This window comes from Ambystoma mexicanum, chromosome 4q, assembly GCF_040938575.1.
Source record: "Ambystoma mexicanum isolate Mex_15411 chromosome 4q, UKY_AmexF1_1, whole genome shotgun sequence".
Taxonomy (NCBI): domain Eukaryota; kingdom Metazoa; phylum Chordata; class Amphibia; order Caudata; family Ambystomatidae; genus Ambystoma; species Ambystoma mexicanum.
Window position 1 is genome coordinate 979753212 of NC_090928.1, and position 22755 is coordinate 979775966.

The following is a 22755-nucleotide window of genomic DNA, read 5'->3' on the forward strand; positions in this document are numbered from 1 at the left end:
CTCTGTCTGGTGCTGTGCACAGAAGATTAACCCTCTGCGGATTACGGCCCCTCAAGTGCTGCCGTACTTGCTATCGCTGGCCAAGGCAGGGCTGGCACATGCCTCCATCAAGATCCATCCGGCAGCTATCTCCCGCTACACCAGAACTCCGGGGCAGTCATCTTTGTGGTCTCATCGCCTGGTGAAGGAGTTCATGAAAGGACTGTTCTGATCATTCCCGCCGGTGAAGGCTCCGGCCCCGGCGTGGGAGCTCAACGTGGTGCTGACCAGGCTCATGGGGCCGTCATTCGAGCCTCTGCATTCGGCACCGTTAAAGTTCCTGTCTTGGAAGTCAACGTTTCTTGTGGCCATCACCTCCGCACGACGAGTGGGAGAGATCCAGGCCCTCTCCTGTAAACCTCCATATCTGACATTCCACGAGAAGAGGGTAGTGCTGAGGACGCACCCCTCCTTCATGCCCAAGGTGCCGTCGGACTTCCATCTCAACGAGCCCTTGGTGTTACCTGTTTTCTTTCCGTCGCCTTCGTCGCCGGCTGAGAGGACTTTGCACTCGCTGGATGTGGCTAGAGCGCTGAAGTTCTACATGGACCGCACAAAGAGTCTTCGGAAGACATCACAGTTGTTTATCTTTGGACCTGTGAACGAAAGGAAGGCCCCCTCTAAGGCTTCCATTTCCAGATGGCTCTCCGGCTGCATCATGCACTGTCACCGGTTGGCAAACCGACCATTGCCCGGCCGTCCGAGATCCCATTCAACCAGAGTGATCGCTGCTACCATGGCGTTCCTGTCTGATGTGCCCCTGCTGGACATCTGCAGGGCTGCTACGTGGAGGTCGACACACACCTTCACGAGATTCTACTGCGTCGACCGGGATTCCAGGGAGGCGTCCAGAGTCGGCCAGGCAGTGCTGCGCAACCTGTTCTCCTGAAGGTGAGCCTGGTGGGGAGGTAAGAGATGCTTAATGTTGAGTTGTTGAAATGCTTAATGTTGAGCCTTGCCACCTCCCGTGGTTGTGTATGGGTGTACTGCTATGTATTCTTGTATTCATGAGCATGTGAATCCATGCCAGACCCCATGCTGGAGAAGGAACTTACCTACCTTACTTACCTTTAACTGTTGTTCTCCAGCATGGGTCTGGCATGGATTCACATGCAAACCTTCCCTCCAACCCCTCTGCGGCTCTTCTCTTTGTTTTGTTTGTTTTGTTTTATTCGTATTTATATAGCGCACAGCAGTCCGAGGACATCGTGGCACTTGTTACAGTACAATGCGTAGTTACATAGTCATGAGGCATGCATTTGTTACATAGTGAGCAGTTTGACCAAGGATAAAATAAAAAATATATACAAGGGTACAATATAGTTATATTACATTTCTGTTTAAATTACAATATACATGACAGGAGTAGAGGAGGAAGTCGCTGTGATAGTTGAGGAAAGTGGTCTTGAGGTTGTTGCGGAAGACAGAGATGGAAGTTTCAGCTCTAAGGGTGGCAGGGAGTGAGTTCCAAAGTTTCGGTGCAATATAGGAGAAGCCTAGACCACCAGCTGTGGCTCTCTTGATGTGTGGTATGTGTAGCTGGTTGGTGTACTGTGCTCTGGTGGGGCGAGTGGAAGTGGTCCTTGATATTGCTTCAGATAGGTATGTGGGAGCAGTGTTGTTGATGCATCTGTGTGTGATGGTGAGGATTTTCAGAGTAATGCGGTCTTTGACCTGTAGCCACCGTGCTGCAAGTCTGGCATGGGATATATGGTCTCTTCTAGGGATGCCCATGGCGGCTCTTGGGGCTTTTTGTTTGTGTGGTTTGCAGTCTGTGAATGTTCTTGGCGGAGGTGCCAGCTAAGAGAGCGTTGCAATAATCGAGTTTAGCGCCTATAGTTGCTCTAGCTATGGCCAGGCGTTTGGGGGCGGATAGGAAGGGTTTAATGGCATTGATGAGTTTGGTGTTGAACACTGATGCAGAGGCTATGGCGCTGACTTGTTTGTTCATCGATAGATTTGCGTCAATGTGAAAACTAGGGTCTCATTATAACTATTGCGGAATGGGTTTAACGGTGCCGCTAATGGTGCTGACGCCGTTAAACCCATTCCGCAATATTACGAGGTCTGGTTTTTCCAGACGTCCATAGGGGGTCCCGCGAGGGGACCAGAGAGCTAACAACGGGCCCATTACGAATGGGCCCGTTGTAAGCTCCCTCCCCATTCCCATTGAGCCCTATGGGGCTCCATACTCGGAATGGCCCGGTATTTCCCCATTCAGGGAACCCGGACCCAGGCATGGTTTTGGAGGCAGCCATGCCCTTACTAAGGGCATGGCTGCCTCCACAGTTGTAATGAGGCCCCTAGAGTCTTGACGGAGGATGATACAGAGGTGGTTGAGTTGTCTATGTTGAAGTTGGCGTATTTGGGGTTTAGCTTCGTTATTGTGTTTTTCTGCCCATTAAGACATTGGCCATTGATTGCCATCCATGCTTGGATAGTAGCATAGATGTTGTGAAGGGCCGTGGCGTCTTGGTGATAGAGTCCAGATAGAGGTATAAGTACTTGAGTGTCGTCTGCATAGTTGGTATATGCCACACCCATGGAGTCAAGTAGGTCGAAGAGGGGTTTGTGAAGAGGTTGTAGCGGGTGGGGGCTGTACATGATCCTTGGGGGACACCGCAGTTTATAGTGGTAGGATCTGCGTTAGCTGTGTCGGAGTAGACCTTCATGGCTCTTCCTTCGAGGAAGGATGTGATCCAGGATGCTGCTTGTTTAGAGAAATGGGCTGCATGAATGAGGTGGGTGGTGAGTGTCTGGTGATCTACCAGGTCAAAAGCTGCTGATAGATCGAGAAGGAGGAGCAGGGCAGGTTTGCCTTTGTCCATGATCTGTGAGATTAGATTTTTTAGATCTAATGAGGTGGATTCTGTTCCATGCCCGACACGGAAGCCAGATTGTCTTTTGCCTAGTATGGAGTTAGCTTCTATGTATGTTTTGTATCTGGTTGCGAGCTGCTTTGTCCAGGAAGTTCAAGAGGAACGGGACTGTCGTTATCGGTCTGTAGTTGTTGGGGTGCACTGGGTTAAGTGTGGCCTTTTTTAGAAGTGGCCGCACCCAGGCTTCATTGAGATTGTTTGGGACAGTTCCTGTTTGGAATGATGCGTTAATGAAGGCAGTAATCGGGTGCTAGGTCGTTAGCGCATTCCTTGATGATTTTGGGAGGGCAGATGTCTGCTTTGCAGAGAGATGGTTTGACGTTTTTGATGAGATTAAGGACCTCTGGTTCAGTGATGTCTCTGAAGGCGAATTGAGCGTGATTGAAATTACTACACTTGTCTTGTGTAGGGTGGTTGGCTTTTTGGTTTGGGAGGGCTTTGCAGTGGTTTTGGATTTTATTCTGGAGGAGTTTTATATTGTTGAGCAAAGCGGACTGAATGCTCGCACACCAGGCTTTGTCTTTAGTTATCTCATCTGCGGTAGCCGGGGGTGTGACTAGTTCATTAAAGATTGCGAATAATTCTTTAGCTTGGGAGTTGGACTTTGATATCCTATCATTGAAGGAGTTGGATTTTGCTGCTAAAATGGCTTTTTTATATTGGAGGGCTATATGTTTGAAAAGGCTCTTATTTAGGTCACTGGGATCCGTTTGCCAGTTTTTTAGTGACTGACACTTTTGTGCTCGGAGGGTTTGAAGTTCCTCTGAGAACCAAGAGTTCCAGGGAAATTATTTTTTTGCTTTCTTGCTTTCAAGTGGGGCTATAGAATTTATGGCATTGGTGAGAGTATCATTAAAGATAGCTGATAGTATATTTGGGTCCTGAGAGAAAGGTGGTGCTAGGCAGGGGTTTTTGAGGTAGGGTCGCAAGTTGTCTGCATTGAGATTTTTAGAACTTCTTGTTATGGCAGGTGGCGCGTGGGTGAGAGTCTTGGGTCTGGGGTTGGTGGGGATAAGGAATTCAATGCACGTGTGGTCCGTCCATGGAAAGGTGGTGTTTGAGATAATGTTGGATGCACAGTTGTGATCCATGCCCCAGTCAAGGGTGCAGCCTTTGGAGTGAGTGGGGGTGAGGACTCCTTGGGAGAATCCTAGGGTCTGCAAGTTCTTTTGCTAGGATTGTGCCGGGTTTATCCTTAGGATCATTGAACCCTAAGTTTAGGTCTCCTAATAGAAGGATTTTGCAGGATTATTTAATGTTGTTACTGAGCCGGTGGGAGAGGTGCTCTTGGAAGTCTGCTGGAAGTCCGGGAGGTCTATATAGGATGTGGATATTGATTAGATTATTGGGGGAGAGTGTAAGCTTGGCTGATAGTATATCGGCATTTCCACCCCATGTACTATGGTCTGCTAGTCTAATGGACAATGAATCTTTGTCGATGAGGGCGACTCCCCCTCCAATCTTATCAGGTCTATCTTGCCTAAGGATGGTGTAGCCTGGGGGTAGGGCTAGTGCGATGGCTGGGCAGGAGGCATCATTGAGCCAGATTTCGGTGATGCATAGTAGATCCAGATTCTGTGTGGATAGTAGATCATTTATCTCTAAGGCATGTGCAGGTAGGGAGCATACGTTCAGTAGTGCACATTTCAGAGGTGGGTATTGTGTGCCTTTGATATTTTTGTTTATACTAGTATGGGGTGAAGTGTGCTTGTTGTGGTGTGTTGTAGTGAAGGGCTTAGTGCGAGGTAGTGTTGATGCAGGTTGGGGTGGTGGGGAGATAGGGGCAGTGCATTTGCTCATTTTAGTGTGGGGTAGTGGTGCGGTGCGGGTGCCTAATCTGGTATTTCTAGTCGTGAGAGGTGTGGGTGAGCAGAGTAAATATCTAGAAAGTGATCGATTTCTGAGATTGTGGAGTCTGATAGCTAGGCTAGGTGGCTGAGACTGTGTGATGTTATAGTCTGGTGCTGTGGCATGTGAATTTAGTGCCGGGCGCTGAGTGAGGTGTGCTAGGTGTCTGTGGGGAAGCGTAGGGGCCATTACTGTGAGGACTATAAAGAGGGCTGTTAGGCTGGCTGGGCAGAGTGTGGCAGGGAGAGTGCGGGAGTGTGAGCCTATGCTGTGAATGGGAGGTGAACTCTTGGGCATCATGATAGTGGAGAGTGACTGTGTGTGAGCGTGCAGCTGGTGTGTGCAGCTGGTGGGTGACAGGAGATGACAGAGAGATTGAGCGACTAATGCTGGGCAGTGGCAGGTCACAAGTGGGTCACAATTCAACAAAGAATACAGTGCCTAGATTCGATTTTCCATGTAGGGCAGGCAAAGGCTAAATGGTGGCAGGACACAGATAGGTAGCAGTTCAACAAAAATACAGTGCCTACATTTGATTTTCCATGTAGGGCAGACAAAGGCTAAATGGTGGCAGGACACAGATAGGTAGTAGTTCAACAAAAATACAGTGCCTAGATTCAATTTTCTATGTAGGTCAGGCAAAGGCTAAATGGTTGCAGGACACAGATAGGTAGTAGTTCAACGAAAATACAGTGCCTAGATTCGATTTTCCATGTAGGGCAGGCAAAGGCTAAATGGTGGCAGGACACAGATAGGTAGTAGTTCAACAAAAATACATTGCCTAGATTCGATTTTCCATGTAGGGCAGGCAAAGGCTAAATAGTGGCAGGACACAGATTGGTAGTAGTGCCATTAGGGCCATATGCTAATAAGCTGAGGGATAGCTTAAAAAGCGGGGGCAGGGTCAGTTTTAGAATAGGTTTTTTAGTAATACTAGAGTCACTTTCAAGAATGGCAAGGCTGGCAATAAAATGGGCTAACAGTGCAGAAACACGGCTGGCAATAAAATGGGCTAACAGTGCAAAAACACGGCTGGCAATAAAATGGGCGAACAGTGCAGAGACACGGCTGGCAATAAAATGGGCTAACATTGCAGGTACACGGCACTTGCTAGACAAGTGAGCGCTAACGAGTATTGTTTTAGGTGCGCATTAGCCATTTCGCATGTAGTAATAACACAGTAGACAGTGCGAATTACAGTGAATACTTGCAGTTATGGACACAATGCAATGCGGGACGTTCGGCTAACATCACAATGCATGAGAGAAACTTGAGGGTGGTGCCGCCCTAAATTAACAGTGAAGTCAAGAGGGCACACGGGGGAGCAACTTATGATCAATGTTATACGACACAATTAGGAGGACATTTGATGTAGGTGCAGTGGCTGTGCACAGAGGAACTTGTGGCTCAGGAGGTCAATTAGTAAAGGAGCCAAGGGGCGCACATTGGGGCAGCAAGATAAGCGTCCAACTGTTAAAGATACCAATACCTCGGCAAAAATAAAGTGTCTGCCATTAGGAGAGACAGGTGATTAAGCTGTCGAGGCGGCGCCCTATGAAAGCGTATATAGTTGTTTTAGGAAGTCAGTAGATGTGCCGCTGCGGCGCATACGCAGAGGATCAGTGTAAGAGAACAAGTGGGCACAAACGGCATGAGCCTCCGAGAATGATTGGGACAGTGTTTACACACTGCTGGGGGGGAGCAGAAGGCTTAGCTTTAGCTGAATATGTGAAAAATAGCAAAATAATGTGAATATATTGCAGTCGTATTACTAACTCACGCTTAGGCAAGAATTGCAGAGTAGAGACAAGTCCAATATGTTCCATCATTCCTATCGGCTCCAACAGGCTCGGAACAGGAGCCTTTTTTCTCCTGCCTTCTTTCGCGGACCGGCGTTCGCTGCCGGCGAAATATGATTGGCTCTTCGTCCTACTGCCACTTTACGTTCTACCAAATTTGAAGATGGCTGCCAGAGGAGGGGCTTAGGTAGAGGGCAGTCATTGGCTGGGGGCAGTATGACCCAGAGACCAGTGATTGGTTACTAGTAGAAAGACAGTTCAGAAACGAAACAAACTGATTTTTTTTTCTTTACCAAGGATTCCCAGCCTGACGACATGAGCATGTGAATCCACGCCACACCCATGCTGGAGAACAACAGTTACAGGTAAGTAACTTGTTCCATGCCGGTATCATGGCGGCATTACCGCCAGGATACCACCAGGGTTATAATCAGGGTTATAATGAGGCCCATATTCTGCAGATAAGCAACTGAAGGATCTATTGCATCAGAAGGAGCACAATCTTTCGAGTGGATGAATGGACTGAACGTTTATTCAAAGAATAAAGTAAACCCAGCGTACGTGGATAGCATATTGAAACCTGTCTGAGTCTCCCGAGGCCTTCAGCGTTATTCCCCTATATTGCCTTGAGGTGCATTGGTGGTGTGCATATACCTACACTGTGGCTGAGTTCCTTTAGCGATCATGGAGCTTCTTGGTGACTTGCAATACCCTTTTTAAGGTACGGGAAGTGCGTCGGAAGTGCCCTGGCTGTTTGGCTGCCTCAGATGCTCCCTGCCTCCTAGACGCTCTCCGTGCTTGCTGTGGACTATCGTATTCATGAGGAGAAGCTGCGCCTTGCTGAACAGGCGAAACGCAGTGCCTTTGGAAAAAAGTAACTCAGTGACTTTGTGCTTTGTGCACTCATTAATTCCCCAGTCTGTTTCTTATACGGTTCTCCTTCTGTTCTCAGGTCCTCAGGTTTCCCGGTCACAAACCCCGCCCACTCGGTCCCAGCAGCCGCTATAACAGCTCAGGGCCTGCGCAGGTGTACCTGCGCACGGGAAGTGTGTCGGAAGTGCCCTGGCTGTTTGGCTGTTCGGCGAGGAGGCGATGTGCACAGGATATTAGGGCAGCTACGTTATGTCAAGTAACCCATTTAAAGTATTGTTTCCATGCCTGTAAAATTTTGATTATTACAATCAATCGAATGAAACCTGGGCCATTTGCAAATAACATACTCGCACGGGAAGGTAAAAATTGTATTTGAGTTTTGCCCATTTGATCCTTTTGTTTCCTTGTATGCTTAGATTTGAAACTAAGAGTTTCTAAATTCTGAATAGTGTGCTGTGGCATATGGGCTTCGAGAGAGTGGGCATATTTCGGGCCGGAAGCACCCGTCAGATACATCTATCATAGACAAGGAGTGAGGCAGAAGCTTTTCCATCACAACATGCAGGGTTAAGCAGCTATTGTTACTGTATAATACTCTGATCAAAACAGTCGCCTGCAAGGCATACTATTAGTTAGCTTAGTGGGCGGCATTCAGCCACGATGTCCCGTAGGAGATTTAGTGTGGAATATACATATTCTCGTCCTGTGCAGACGGGTCCGGCCACAAGGAGTTCAACTATACAGGCGGTGCGGATGTATGAGGATATCCTATCCGTCCCCCTTGTATTTACTCTGATAAAAAATACAATGCGAATGGCCTTAAATCTACCCCTTCTGCCCTCCCCCCCTGAACCCAGCGATTCGCTAATACTGAATGCAGACGAAATCACAAATTCCTCAATGATCTTCACTGGGGGACATCCCCAAATTTCTCAGGAAGAGGTGTCTAGCTCATGCTTATTTGCCACCCAGCCAGCTCAAAACACCAATTCGCATGAGATTGCATCCTTTCTAGATACCCCCACAGATTTCTTTTCCGTAGATCCATCGTTAATGGCTTTATGCCAACATTTTCAAGATCCCCCGAATGCTCTATTCAATAAACAATCTCTCAGCAAGTGATAAGACGGGGACTCTCCTATTGGTATTGAAGGAGTTAAAAGAACATTCCACTTGTTATTTTGAAATAAGAATTTTATTGGAGCGCATATTGGCAACATCCAAAACAGGTACAAATATTTTAGAAGCTCTCCCAAATAAGCTAGTTCAGTTGTGGGGGGGGTATAACCAATATTCCCAAAAACCCACCTAAACCTCAGAAAAATAAACAGGGGGCAGCAGTACTTCCAACAGAGTTGCCTCCAGTTTTGGAAAGCTGTATTCCTCAGATACAAAAATTAAAATAAATCGCAAAAAAGTAAGAAAAACAAATTGTTGTCCGCACTTCATGATCGAAGGAATAAAGCTTCCAAAAAATACCTGGAGAAACTTAATTATAGAGGAGAAGGACTTAATGCATACAACTGGGATAGCAGTGGTGAAGACGGGAGAGGGGGTAACTCCCCCCAGAACGAATATTGGTACCTATGACATTCCTACTAATATCCTCATTGAGGAGATGCTTAAAACCGCCCCTTCCAAAACATGTAAATCCCCTCCAATGTAAGAATTTGCATTCTGTGCAGGGAGAGCAGAGGGAACTTTATGATTTGTTCGCAAAACCAAAAATTCTTAACACTGATAAACCAGAGGCTGTGCTGTGCACTTCCGCTCCCACAATGGTGATTAAACTCGCGGAAGCAGAACCGAATACAGCACAACCTGTCTCCACACCATTCCCCCATCAACAGCTGCTCAAGCTACCCAGTGGGACGGAAAATAACCCTGTGCCCACTCCGGTAGTTGATTTGACAAATGACAAGGATGCAAGTGCGCAATCAGAATCCTGTTCCGTACCTGGCAGGCCTAATGAAAGTTATATAAATTCCCTCATTCGTTCTACTATAGAACAACTCCTTAGGAAAGGAGGGGGTGAAGCAGATTTATCGAAAATAGAGGGTCCCATCATCCCGTCCCTCAAAATTCAAGGAAATGAAATCGCGGAGATAATGCTACTCCAATGAGGGACCCAAAGGCAATTTTGCAGCCTATTACACCACCTTCTACCCAAAATATTACGGAACCAGCACAAAGCTCCGCAGGAGAGGCCCACGCGGCTTCAGATAAAGGCAAGTGCAGAGATCTAACCGGTGATAAAAGAATAAAGTACAATCCCAAAAATTATCTGCAGACAGACCTACGATATATAACGTGGAGAAAGCCGGTCTACCCTGACTTCCCTAGTGTCTTACTATATCCTTTATTCGACTGCGGATATCAACCTGCCATGAATAGAGCACATTCTCTCGCTCTATTAAACGACATATTGTCAGTAAAAAATCTATCTAGCGCAGATATTAAGAGAGTTGATTTTATCCAGCCTATGTGCTTTGATTATGTAAGACTAGTTGGTCTTCCGAAAAGTTCTGGCAGAGGTTGAGCAGCTGAATAGTCTAGGTTTCGATCTACTGATCTTCAGTGAGGGCGATTTAGAGCGTGAGGTGATTCATCAAATTGCACCACGCTTGTCACAAGATAATTTTAGTCAACAACAGGAAAATGAAGGGGCTTTCGGATGAAGAAACGAGATGGGTATGGCTAGCCTTAACATTAGGAGATTCAATTTCCCAGCTTCAAACACTGAAACAACAACTTTAACCCAGATAACAGATTAGCAATTTTGTGCTGGAACTCAAAAGGCAACATACAACTATTATCCTCACACCAACTATGTCAAAAATTGAGGAGCAAGAATATTTTGTGCATTCAAGAAACATGGTTACTTACTCCTGTGCATTTGGATGGTTTTGAATTCTGCTATATACCAGCTAGTAAGGGGCTAAGGGGCAGGCCTTTCAGAGGCCTCCTGACCGCTTTAAAGCTGGGTATGGGCTTGCACATGATCGAAACAGTTGTAATTGCCCCCTATGATCTGGGTTCTCTGGTAAAGGTGGAGGGCAATGAGGGAATCTCCCATCTGTTGATCCTGAATGTCTATTGGTCACCTGGTGCAAACCTGTATGAGTTCATCTTGAAAATGGAAGCAATCATGGAAAAATGTTCCCTGAAATGTACAGCTCTTCATATATTGGTTATGGGTGACCTCAATCAAATATGAATCGAGGGTGATCTGCACTCGGATAGCAATTTAGTAATAGAGAATTTATCAGTGACATCTAGAGAAAGTTCACATGAGTCAAAGCATGAGGGAGATCTTTTTCCAAAAATCATAGAGGTGGCATATCAAAAAAATGACTTGTTAATTTGGAATTTGCTATTCAACTCATAGGGTCTTATTTCATTGCACTCCTTACTCAAACCGGAAGTACCTTACATTACGTGGTCAAGGGGCAACAGGACCTCGGCAATTGACTATATTTTTACTACGGAACATATTGTCAGCTTAGTAGAAACATTTATCATAACTGACGCAACTTTGAGCGATCATAAAATGCTAGAAGCAGATATGAATCTACTAAGAGATTTGTGCTCTTCCCAATACACATCTCCAGATTTAGGTCTGAATTATGCAAAAAATCGCATTGTATGGCACCCTGGTAATGTTCAAGCATGCAACAATATGTTTCGGAAAGACTATATTATTACTCCCTTGGAAGTAAAACAGAATAGATTTACTCATGTCAATTTCACCCCTTCTGTGAAGACTCTGATTTACAACTCCTTAGTTGTAGTAAATCAAAAAGTATTGAGAAACCCCATACTCATAAATATTATCAAAATGTACGTTCAGCTAAGCTGCTCTTGAGAAGATCTTTAAGAATACTTAGATCACAAATGATGCCAGACATTGCTAAATATGAGGGGGCAAGATAGATGAAACAAATATATAAAAACTGGCTAAAAGTCTATAAGTGTTCCTTGTTTCAAGCGGATAATGAATCAATGTTGAGGGCCCTTAGGGACAACTCCTTGCGCAAATGTTGGCATTAAATAAATAGGCAATCGACCCACAGAACTCATATGTTAAATCCAATCTCCGAACAATCTTGGTCGGAGCACTTCCTTGCCCTATATGCCTCTAGAGCTCCTCTGTTTGTATTTTCTGATGCTTTGTCAACTACTCAATGGAAGTGTAGTTCCTCGGTGGCCCAAATTAGAGACAGGATCATCAAGTCTAGCTCATCCAGAGCTGCGGGTCCTAACGGCCTATCAAATGTGTTACTTAGGGATTACCCTGAAAGCTGGTCCAAAGTGCTAGTTCTATTGTTTTCTAACATAGAACTTACTAAGTTCATTCCCCATTCCTGGAATCTATCATTTATTATTCCCATCTAGATAGCTCACTGCCCCTTAATTATCGCCCAATAACGTTAATGGAGGCAGAATCGAAAATTTTCGTGGGCTTGATACTACAACAAGTGGAGGACTGGTCTACCGCCAATGCAATAATTGCTACTGCACAATTTGGTTTTAGAAGGGGAGTGGGAACCATGGTGGGAGGGTTAATCATCTCCCTCCTACAAGAAATTGGGTGGAAAAAAGGGGGATCTCCAGTATATCTAGCAAGCGTGGACTTGTCGCTAGCTTTTGATTTGTTCAACAGACCGACATTATGACGGAAACTGGATGGCCTAGGCCCCCCGAAGGAAACTTTCGCAATCCTTATTCATCTTCATGAAGGCTCAAAAATCCAAGTACGCCTGAATAATGAAGGATTATTATCCTCCCCAATTACAACATCAAACGGTTTTAGGCAGGGCTGCATATTTGCTCCAGCTCTTTATAATTTATACACCTCAGATGTGGGCCCTTGACTTATGAAGTCAGCTTTTATTCAACCTATCCTGGAGGGTAAAATGATGTGCTGGTGCTCATACGCAGATGACTTCCTACTCTTTGATAAAACCCCTTTAGGACTTCAGAGATTGTTGTCCGCATTTGCGCAGTATATGGCACTTAATCGACTAATTATTAACTCGTCCAAATCTCATATCATGCGCTTTAGTCGAATGAGGAAACAGGTTAAGGACAAATGGTTCCTGAACAAGATTAAGTTAGGAACAAAGCACACTGACATATCTGGGATTTTTGATTAATGACAGCCCAAGTCATACACAGACACGAAATCACTTCCATATGAAGGCCAGACAAAGCATCGCTCAAATGAAAGCAGTAGACTGTAAATTTGGTGCTTTTTCCTGTGCCCCAATGATTGAATATTACAAACAAAAATGAACGCCAAAAATTTCCTATGGCTTAGAAATTCTGTTTATCTCAGGTAAGCTGGATATAAGTAAATTGGGAGCTACCATCTTAAGAGAAATGACTTACTGCCTACCAAAATGCGTTCCTTTGGTCGCTCTGAGATATGAGTTCGGTCTACAATCTTTACAAAGTGTCATTGAATGTAAATGTCTTTCCCTTTTTCGGAATCTGATGGCGGAAGGTGTGAATTCCCTGTATTTCCGACTTGGGCTGTCAGATGAAGTTAAACATCTCGAGATCTGCTTTCCTGAAAAAATTAATGGAAATTTGTAAAAAATTGCTAAATTCTGTAGGATCCACCTTACATACATTATCTCTCAAACCAAAAAAAGGTAAACAGTTACTGCAAAATGCAGATTGGGCAAATACTATTCAAAAATTGATAAACTATGGTTTATATTTTCATTTGGTTTCTTATTATAAACCCATGGGCATATTGGAACCTTATCTCATTCGATTCCCTAATAGGAACTCTAGAAACATCTTTATGAGATTCCGCTTTAACGTCCTGGCTACTGGAGAAATCATAGCCGTAAGAAACAAAGCAAAGCATTCCTCTATTTCATGTAAATTCTTCAAAAATAGCCAAATCAAAGAAACACCGAGACATCTTTTGATTGATTGCCCAGCGCTGTCTTTACCTAGGCTTTCTTACTTCAGTCGATTTTCTGCAGATGTAAATTGCATTAATTCTGACTATCAATGGAAGCGTATGTTGCATGATAAACACACTCTGCTATATATAGCGATAGTGAGATTCTTGAAAACAGAGTGTGGTCTAGCTTAGATGGTCTAAGGTCAAGAATGCAATTTTGCTAGTTGTTCGCTTATCTGCAGGAAGACAGAAGTAAGCCTTAATCCTTTATTTATGGCAAATACGTTTATTTTTCTTTGAAATTAATGCTTCACTATAAGGCTTTCATTTTACAAATGTGTGAAATGATTTTAGTTTATTCTATTCATAACGTTGTATTTTGGGAATTAAATTGTTTCTTTCCATTTTCAATAATATTCTTATCTCATTTTATCTTATTTTTCGAAAAATTAATGTTTTAAACTTGTGAAATGTTGTAAAGGTTTTCTTTTATGTAAAGAAAACAACCATATACAAATAAATAAAATAAAAAATAAATACCTTTTTTAATTTTAGCTATTTGGTGCATCACCTATAAGCCAAAGCTATTGCATTAGAGTACAGCTAGGGAGAAATGGCTCATGACGAGGGACACAACGTTTTTTATTTGGTTGTTTACCCACCCATTGACTGTCCATGGCCATGATAATCCCTATGGCCATTGCCACCCAGTACCTACCCCTGCCCAGCCCAAAACACCCCCTCATGGGAATTCTTTGAGCTCACTTTAACAAGCTTTATTCTGTGCTCAGTGTTTGCCAGTGTTTTTTCAAAGCAGTCTTTTGAGGGTTAATGTCTTAACCAGGTCTCCCTAAAGCCACTTAATTTATAAGCGCTATTTTTGTCTTGTTAAATATATTACTCGGCACAGGCAACTGTTTTTTGGCTTGTATACAAGTATTAGGAATTTCCCAGGCAGTGCTAATATGCCCATGCACTCTGACCATTTTGCAGCTGCTATCATCAATTGCCAGTTAATATCACTGATGGTGCATGGCAAATGCCTTTGCCATGCCTACACAAAAGCCAAAACCGTTGGCATTGCCAATGCTTGTTACAAATTGTAGGGGCTATTTTATTCCTTAGAATACATGGTCAGATATTTCCATCCCCTTTAATAACCAACCTCTTGCTTACTGTAATGTATGAAAAACGAGAAATATGCGACTTCTAATATCTTGCACAACAAATACTTTAAGAAGTTTAATAAAAATGCTTCTAAAACCATTCAACATGTAGATTCTTTCTCTCATGTGTTAAACTCTAGCAGTGCTAAAAAAAAATACTACCATAAACAGTTTCTTATTGGTTAATAGCTGCAGTTTCAGAGAAAGCTATTTAAATTAAAGGAATGAAAAGCTTACCAAATCTTTAATTAAGTGCTGCAATGGCAGAAGGAATTCTGCTCTGGTCTGGCTCAAGCAACAGGCATCGTGATGTTACAATTGAAGCTTAATAACTGATTACATATGCAGTAGGGATGACATTTTCTTATTACAGGTCAGTAGTGATGTCACAACTACTATTCCCTAACATGCATTATAAGGATATTGCAAGTCACTGAGGCGTTCTGTGACCAAATAGAAGGCAGAGTTCTTTTATAACGTCACGAAACTCAGAGTTGACTTGCAATATCCTTTTTACATAGATTAGGGGGTATTTTACTAATTATAATAATATATGGCTACCCACTGTCATCCCCTTTACTACCTGGCCTCTTGCTTAATCTACTGTAAAAGATCTTCCATTTGCTGATCCATATAATCAATGTAGACTATGCTTGGATTTAAAACAAAAAAAAAGCCAATATGCAGCTTTGAATGTATTGCATAAAAATAGTTTTAAACCTTTTACTAAAATGCAGCGAAGAACGTTTTCATTTTGTACTTTAAGGGAAGTACATGCAGCTTTTTGCTCACGTGTTAGACTTCAGCAGTGCCCAAATTTAACATTCTACCATAAACAGTTCCTTGGCAATTAATCATCGTAAGGTGTCACAAAGCTATTTAACAAGCAAGGAATTTTGAAAGCTTGTAACGGCTTTAATTAACTCCTGCAGTGGCAGCTGGAATTTTGACTTTTGCTGACTCAAGCAGCAGGCATTGTGACATCACATGTGAAGTGTAATAACTGATTACGGTGCAGTTGTGCTGTCATTTTCTTATTACAGGTCAGTTGTGATGTGACAACTAGCCTGTAATAACAAATAATTCCAGACATTTATACAAATATTGCAGACTGCCATGTATTATAAGAAAAATATTTACAGGCTTCTATTCAGTAGATATATGTATATATTTGTGAGTATGAATTCAAAACTCGATTCAAGGTGATGGACCTCTATGCATATATAGCCAGAGTGTAAATATTTCACATAAAAATCAGTGCAGTTTTGTGTCATCAGGCACACTACTTAAATTTGCAGGCCAATGATCAATATTTCTTGAAGACATCATTTCTATAACCATTACCCCTAAACATGTGAACACGTTGGCAGGTTTACAAAGCAGAATTTCCATTTCAACATGATTGGGGCCACAAGTTTCAAGATGAGACCAGTCGCCTGCAACTACTGTACAAAAGCCTACCCAAGGTGGTCAATTCTCATATGGAAAGTCACACATGTGTTCTCTCTTGCAGGATTTGGAGCCAGCCTTGCCGATGTTTGAGAAGTATAAAGATAAACTGGTTGCCATTGGAGAGGTAAAGTGCTGAAACCTGTTTTTTCTATTGTCCTAACAATGAGAATCACTGTTTCTGTGGAATTGGGGAGGAAAATCCTCCATTATACAGTAGCCTTTTAAACATAGGGGAGTGCATCAGCCATGATGCCTCCAGGGTGGAGTGTAAAGGAAGCTTAAATCCATTGGTTCTTCAACAAAGAGTCTTTAGTAAACTTCTGTCTGTTTTTAAAAATGGAAATCCCCATATATATTGTCTGTTACAGGTTGCCAATTTCTAGTGATTTGACGGTATCAGGTAATATTATCCCCATATATATGGTCGCAGTAAATAATATGGCATGGAAAAGGTCGCGGCAATATTATATGGGTGACCATATATATGGGGACAGGGGCAAATAAATAAATAAATAAAACAAAGTTTGGGGGTTGCGGGGGTGTCCCCCGCATGTTCCATGCAATAATGTCGCCACAAAAAACTACAATTTTTCGGCGATATTTTTGCATGGCGAGAGATTTTTGTGGCGACATTATTACATGGAACCAATTTGACTTCATTGGTATGGCACCTTGCCTAATGTAGATGAAATGACTTCATATATGTAATCTAGAATAAACCATTTGTGCCAAGTCACACATGTCACAGCAGCACCCAGTAGGCTACACTGGAAGTTCACCTCCAGTTCGCAGCCACACGAGCGCATTGTGGGTAGGAAAATTCGGACAAATACAGACTGAGTCCTACCTTCTTTCACCAGCAAATGGGAAAAATCTTATTCTGCATCGTAAACAAATCAGCTTGGACCAACACCCCACCTTTTATCGAAATGTTTATATGGAGCAGACCAAGCCCACAACATGCCGGGGGGGCAAGAACGTGGGAAGTGATGAGGAGAGGAAACAAAGGATTGGGGAGGGGAGGGAGAAAAACAGCAGCAAGAGATACTAATCCATGAATAGATGTGCTCTGATATGAATCTTTAGTGGTCTGCACAATTGGTAGATAAACAGGTTTTTGGAGTTGGACACTCAGCTGGAATGTTTATATGGCCACGATAGCCCACTTTTCGCCATGGCGCACACATGCCTGGAAGAGATACTGAATACCAACATTGACACCATTCTGTTCATGCATGCTAGAATAAGGCAGGGCAATCTTCCCCATAAACAAAAGTGTGCCATGAATATTCACAGTAGGCAAAGCTAAACATTCTATATCCCTAAAATATTATCTGGGCAATTTTTGGGTTCAAAATAACCCACCCCTAAAAACACGCATATGCCTCCACACCCTCCACTGATCCCCACAGCATCCCTCCTCTTTCACCACCTCAAGAATAATGTATTTATTTTGTTCTATAGAAAAAAGGGGGAAAAATAGAAAAAAGGGTTTCACATACCCCACTGCCCTGGCAGACCCTGTATGTTATACGACAAGTGGGGGAATGGCAGAGGTTTTAGCCCTGGGTGATCTCAAACTTCCCCAAACAAATCTCCGAACAAGTTTGAAGGGTTCACAGGAAGTAAAAAAGACTCAAAATTCTGATAATGTGATGAATCACTCAATATGTTAGCCAAGCAAAACTGCAGAGTACCCAACAGGCAAATAACCGGGAAGGATAATACCCTTTGTCAAACACTCGTACCTGAAGCCTCATGGCAGTAAAACCCATTGGAATGAAGGTTACAATACAGAATTAGCTGTACTGCTGATGTTACAGCTCTTCAAACAACAAGAGTAAGCAAGATGGCTGCCACACTCCAGGAAACAGATGGCCATGGAGGGGGAGAGCAAAGTCCTTTCACTAAGTCAATACCAGGGACATGGCAAGGCAGAAAAAAACAGTTTTCTGGTGGTTCAAAATGAAGTTCGGAATATGAGCAGGAATTTGTACTTTAAACAGCAAATATTCCATCGCCCCGTTTTTAAGGCTGTAGAATAATCAGCACTGTCTGATTAAAACACATAATATTAAGGTATCAACAGAACATATGCATTGCAGTTATTTACAGAAAGAAAAAGAATATAGTTTCTTTTTTGTATATTAAAATGATTTGGTTTAGATATTAAAACTTTCATGTTTGGTTATGCCAGTTTTCAGGTTAAGGATCAATTAAAATATACATAGAATGTTTCTTTCTTATTGCCTTTTATCTTCTAAAATTATTTTTAGAAAGTACACAATGGTGAAGATTTCTTTTTGTGATCCACCCTGAAGAAATTTGATCTTCAGTTGTCAGTTGGGTTGATGCGGTTAAGTGCATGTCTCTAACGCGCATTTTTGTGTCAATCAGGGCTGTACAAGAGATGATAATATGCTTCAGAGTTTCAAGCTTGTTTACTTGATTGCAGAATCTGCAGAAGCCCATATCCTTTGGTAGAAGATTCGTAGTTGACAGTAGTTCCTTGAGTCGATGGAAAGCGTTGGAGACAGTTTACTGGATGGGTATCAAATTTACATTCTTGGTTAAGTTTGTATTTTGCTTTAGTCTCTATAGTCGCTATCCAGTCGCTTTGGGCGATTCGTTTTTTTGTTTTTTCCGGGTGGAGTGTTAGCAATTCTGTTGAGATATCTGACAAGATTCTAATGTCTTCCATATGTTTTTCCCAGGCCAGCAGAGTAGTTGCTTGTGTTGTATTTTCTTTTCCTTGGAATATTTCTAGTGCCGGGATGTAGAGATCGGTAATGAGTTTCCTATATAAATCTAGTTTTCTCCATATGTGGAGTGATTTCAGCGATTGGAGTGCCAGTTCATATCTGATACGGACCATTGGGAAAGACTGAAGTAATGATAAAACTTTCCTCCAAAAAAGGCCTTCTAAACGGGGCCATATCGTTCCATCTAGATTAATCATTGATTCACTTCCGTAAAGAAGGATTGCCACAACTTTTTGCCTGTAAAACGTTGTGATTGGTTGCATTGAAAATGTCCCATATTTAAGATGTAGGAGACGACCTTGGCGGGCTAGTGAGAGAGTTTTCGTTTGGAGGAAATTACCCCAGCTGGATTCTGTTGGTGATTGGTTCACCCACATTCCCAGGTATTTTACAGTTGTTACTCAAGCTAAGGGCTGTTGGTTGAAGAACATTGTTTTCACTTGCTTACTTGTCTTACGGGTCGGAGCTAGCAGCATGACTTTCGACTTTTGGGTGTTTATTTCAAGATGATTCGCTTTCATATAGTCCTCTAGTTTTGACATTGCTGTTTGGAGACCTTGGTGTTTGAGAGCATAAAACAATATCATCTCTGTACATAATGCATGGAATGCTTGTTGCATTTAACTTTGGAGGATTTGCCATCGGGGTGTTGGCCTCAGTTTCATAATCAGCCGTGAATAGATTGAATAACGTTGCTGATAATGGGCAACCTTGCTTGAGGCCATTAAATGTTGGAATGGCGTCTGAGACTGTGCCGTCTTTTGATAGCCTAACTCTAATAGATGTGTTATCGTAGAGTAGCTTCAATGGCTCCAATATCCTGCCCGGGCATCCCCATTGATGTAGTTTGGTCCACAGCTGTGTACTGTTTACTAAGTCAAAAGCCAATTTAAGGTCGATAAATGCTGCGAAAATGTGTCTTTTGTTGTAGATTGCCTCTTGCTTTAGCAAGTTTAAGAGAAATAAATTCATATTTGTACCGACATGCTTTACAAAACCAGTTTGTCTTTTTGCAAATATTTGATTTGCTTTGGCCCAGGTATTTAGTTTCTCCAGAAGTATGTTGGCAAAAATCTTTCCCAATGGGTCTAAAAGGGCGATAGGGCTGTAGTTACATGGGTCTTTTGTGTCTCCCTTTTTATAGATTGCTAACAATACCGCTTTTTGCCATGATGGAGGAATGGTCTTGGTTTTGTCAATTGTACTGAAGATGTGAGAACAGATGTCTATCCAGATAGTTTTATTTGCTTTAATGATTTCATTGGAGAGGCCATCGGGACCCGGCGCTCATGATGGATTTAATTTGATGATCACTTTCTCAATGTCTTCAGTCTCCCAGGTGAAAGACCAGGGATTTTTTTGTCGATAACTGGTGTGGTTTTCTTCAGTAGTGTTATCCTTATAGAGGCTCAGGAAATGTGATTTCCAGCTCTGTTCATCCACGTTTGAGAACATTTTAGCCAGTCCGATAGCACAGCGCGTAGAGCGCTCACTTTGACATCTGTGCAGAGCCTGCTGACGCAGGTTCAAATCTTGGCAGGGCCAAACTCAGCCTTTCATCCTTCCGAGGTCGATAAATGAGCACCACACACACCGTGGGTAATAATAAGCAGCACTCAGATACCTGAGGTTTCGTAGCGCTATATAAATACAAAATGATTATTTATTTTTTATTTTAACTGTGGAGACCATTTGAGGTTCAGTAGTTTCCACGGAACTCTCGTATTACGCTTATTTAATGCGAGCAGCATTGTTTCAGCATCATTTTGGCTTTGCAAAGCTCTATTGCTCTTCATCCAGTTTTTGTATTGCTGCTTGAGTAATCTTATTTTTCCATGGTTTATTTGAGGAAGTCGCCTTATCTTTTTAACTTCGCGTCTCAACTAATTTTTCTTGTTAGCAATTGCGCTTGAATATGCATGTGTGTGATATTGGTTCTTTTGATTTACTGATGTTTGGAGGAGTTTGAAGCTATTCAGTAGCTGTGGATAATTCAGTCATTGAGTGTCTGACGGGCAATTACTGTATTTGGTCCGACAGTTTTCTCAAATTTTCGCGGGAAATTTTTAATCTGTTCAGACTCGTATTTAGTCAGTTCTGGAAGTTTAAGTTTTTCTTTCAGCGGAATATACGTTTGCCACGTGATTGTCAATATTGAATGATCACTGTTGTCAGCTTTCACGTTTTCGACTTGGAAACGTTTTGAGTGGATCTGTTCGGTTAAAAAGATGTAATCAATGGTGGCACCAGAAGAGCCTCGGGACCATATGTGCGACGGTTTGAGTGTGACTTTGTCCAAAAAGTTCACTCTGGAGAGACCTCTGGTTGACATTTCATTGAGCCAGCGTTGGGCACCTGAAGACATTTATTTTGTTTCTAATACCTTGCCGGCGTGGTCATACAAGTGCAGATTCAGGTCCCCACATAATATTACATTGATCTTTGGATATCTTAGGGCGATATCGTCAATGCCGGTGCAAACTTTGTCGATGTATATTTCGTCTGCAATAGCCACTGGGTTCCGGTAGTTATTAACTGTTCCGAGTAGTTTGAGTTTGTGGGTTGTATCTTCCTTAACTAAACTCAGTACAGTTATTTGAACCCATTTGTTGATATAAATTGATTCGACGATTTTGAGGTTACTGCACACTTTAATTAAGGTCAATAATCCAGCATATGGTCGCCCTTATTTGCTGGTTATCACAGGTGTCATCATGAAAATATAACTGTCACAAATCGGTTGGGTTATGATCCATGATTCTTAGATGCATCAAATCGTGGGACTGTTCTCTGAATAGATGGCTGTTTCCTTGCGTGTTCCATGAACATAATGAGAGTGTGGAATCAAATTGTTGCAGTGATGGTTATTGAGTATTATCACATCGCTCGGAGTATGTTGTTTGTGACCAATCCATTACCCTCCGTATCTGATGGTCATTGTGGTCAAAATGCTTTTGTTTAGTCTTGTAGAGCTCTTGATGCCTGTTTTCTCTGGCCCAAATATTTCTTTGAGAGTTTTCATCTCTTGTTGCTCTTTGTTGTTTATCTGGATGAGTAGCATGTTTTGATAGGAATCCTTTTTTTTTCTAAAGTTTTTTTCCATTTCTGCTTCTTTTTGTGGTTCAACATTGTCTACTTCAAATCCGAGTGAAGATAGTATGTTATTTTGGTTAATGATGAGTTGTTTTGTACTGGTAGAGGTGAGAAGTAGTTGAATTCTATCCAGATGTCTCTCATCCGTAAAGTTTACTGTCAAGATGTCTTGTGTGGTGATTAGTTGGGGATTGCTTTGAATAAGCACAAGACATTTGTTCGGTTAAGAATCAGTTAATCTGCATGTTTTTGTGTTCTTTTCAGAAATACTGCTTGTGAGATTGTAGTTTTCCGCGGGTTAACGAATATTGGTTGTGATATTCCGGTATTTGGTGTTTGATTTGAGGATGATGGTGATTGGATATGAGAGACGTCGATTCTAGTATGATTTGAGTGTGTTCCGTCTGAATCGAATGTAGTGTTGGATATGTCTTCACACGACAGAGTCATCTGCGATTGCTGCATTGAGCGTGATTTCTCATATTCATCCACAATTACGAGAGAGGAGTCACTTGGTTCAATCTGCGCTTCTTCTGAGATATCTAGTTCCTCATCGAAATGCTGTGTCAGGTTTAGCAGCATATCTAGTTACGCTTCCTCGGTTAAATCTTCAGTTCGCCCTTTTCCTCGAGGCGTCGAGGATCCATTTCCTGTCTCGATTGGTGGTTGTATTGATGGAACGGTTGTGCCAAGTGAGGTTTTCATGGGTGGTTTTTGAATTGTTGGTTTAGGCACGGTGAGGTTTCTGAGAAAGGCTCTACAGCCGACTTGTCTTTTTTTTGTTCTGGTTTTCTTTTGAGCCTTTGCATTTTGTGACTTAGGACTGAATGTGATGGGGTGTGTTGGTGGGGTCTTCCGAACTTGGCATAATTGGCACAGGTAAGATGTTTCTTGCAAATTTATTTTGTGTGCCATTGTTGGTTT

General features: G+C 42.6%; 1 protein-coding gene across 1 annotated transcript in view; it reads left to right on the top strand.

Annotated features, from left to right (window-relative positions):
• The window catches only part of LOC138468123 (putative deoxyribonuclease tatdn3-A), a 1043131-nt gene that overhangs the window by 438081 nt on the left and 582295 nt on the right, over nucleotides 1-22755 (top strand). Inside the window, exon 5 of the mRNA XM_069608540.1 lies at nucleotides 16038-16100. Within this exon, the coding sequence (XP_069464641.1) occupies nucleotides 16038-16100 (63 nt within the window). The remainder of the gene's footprint in view (nucleotides 1-16037; nucleotides 16101-22755) is intronic.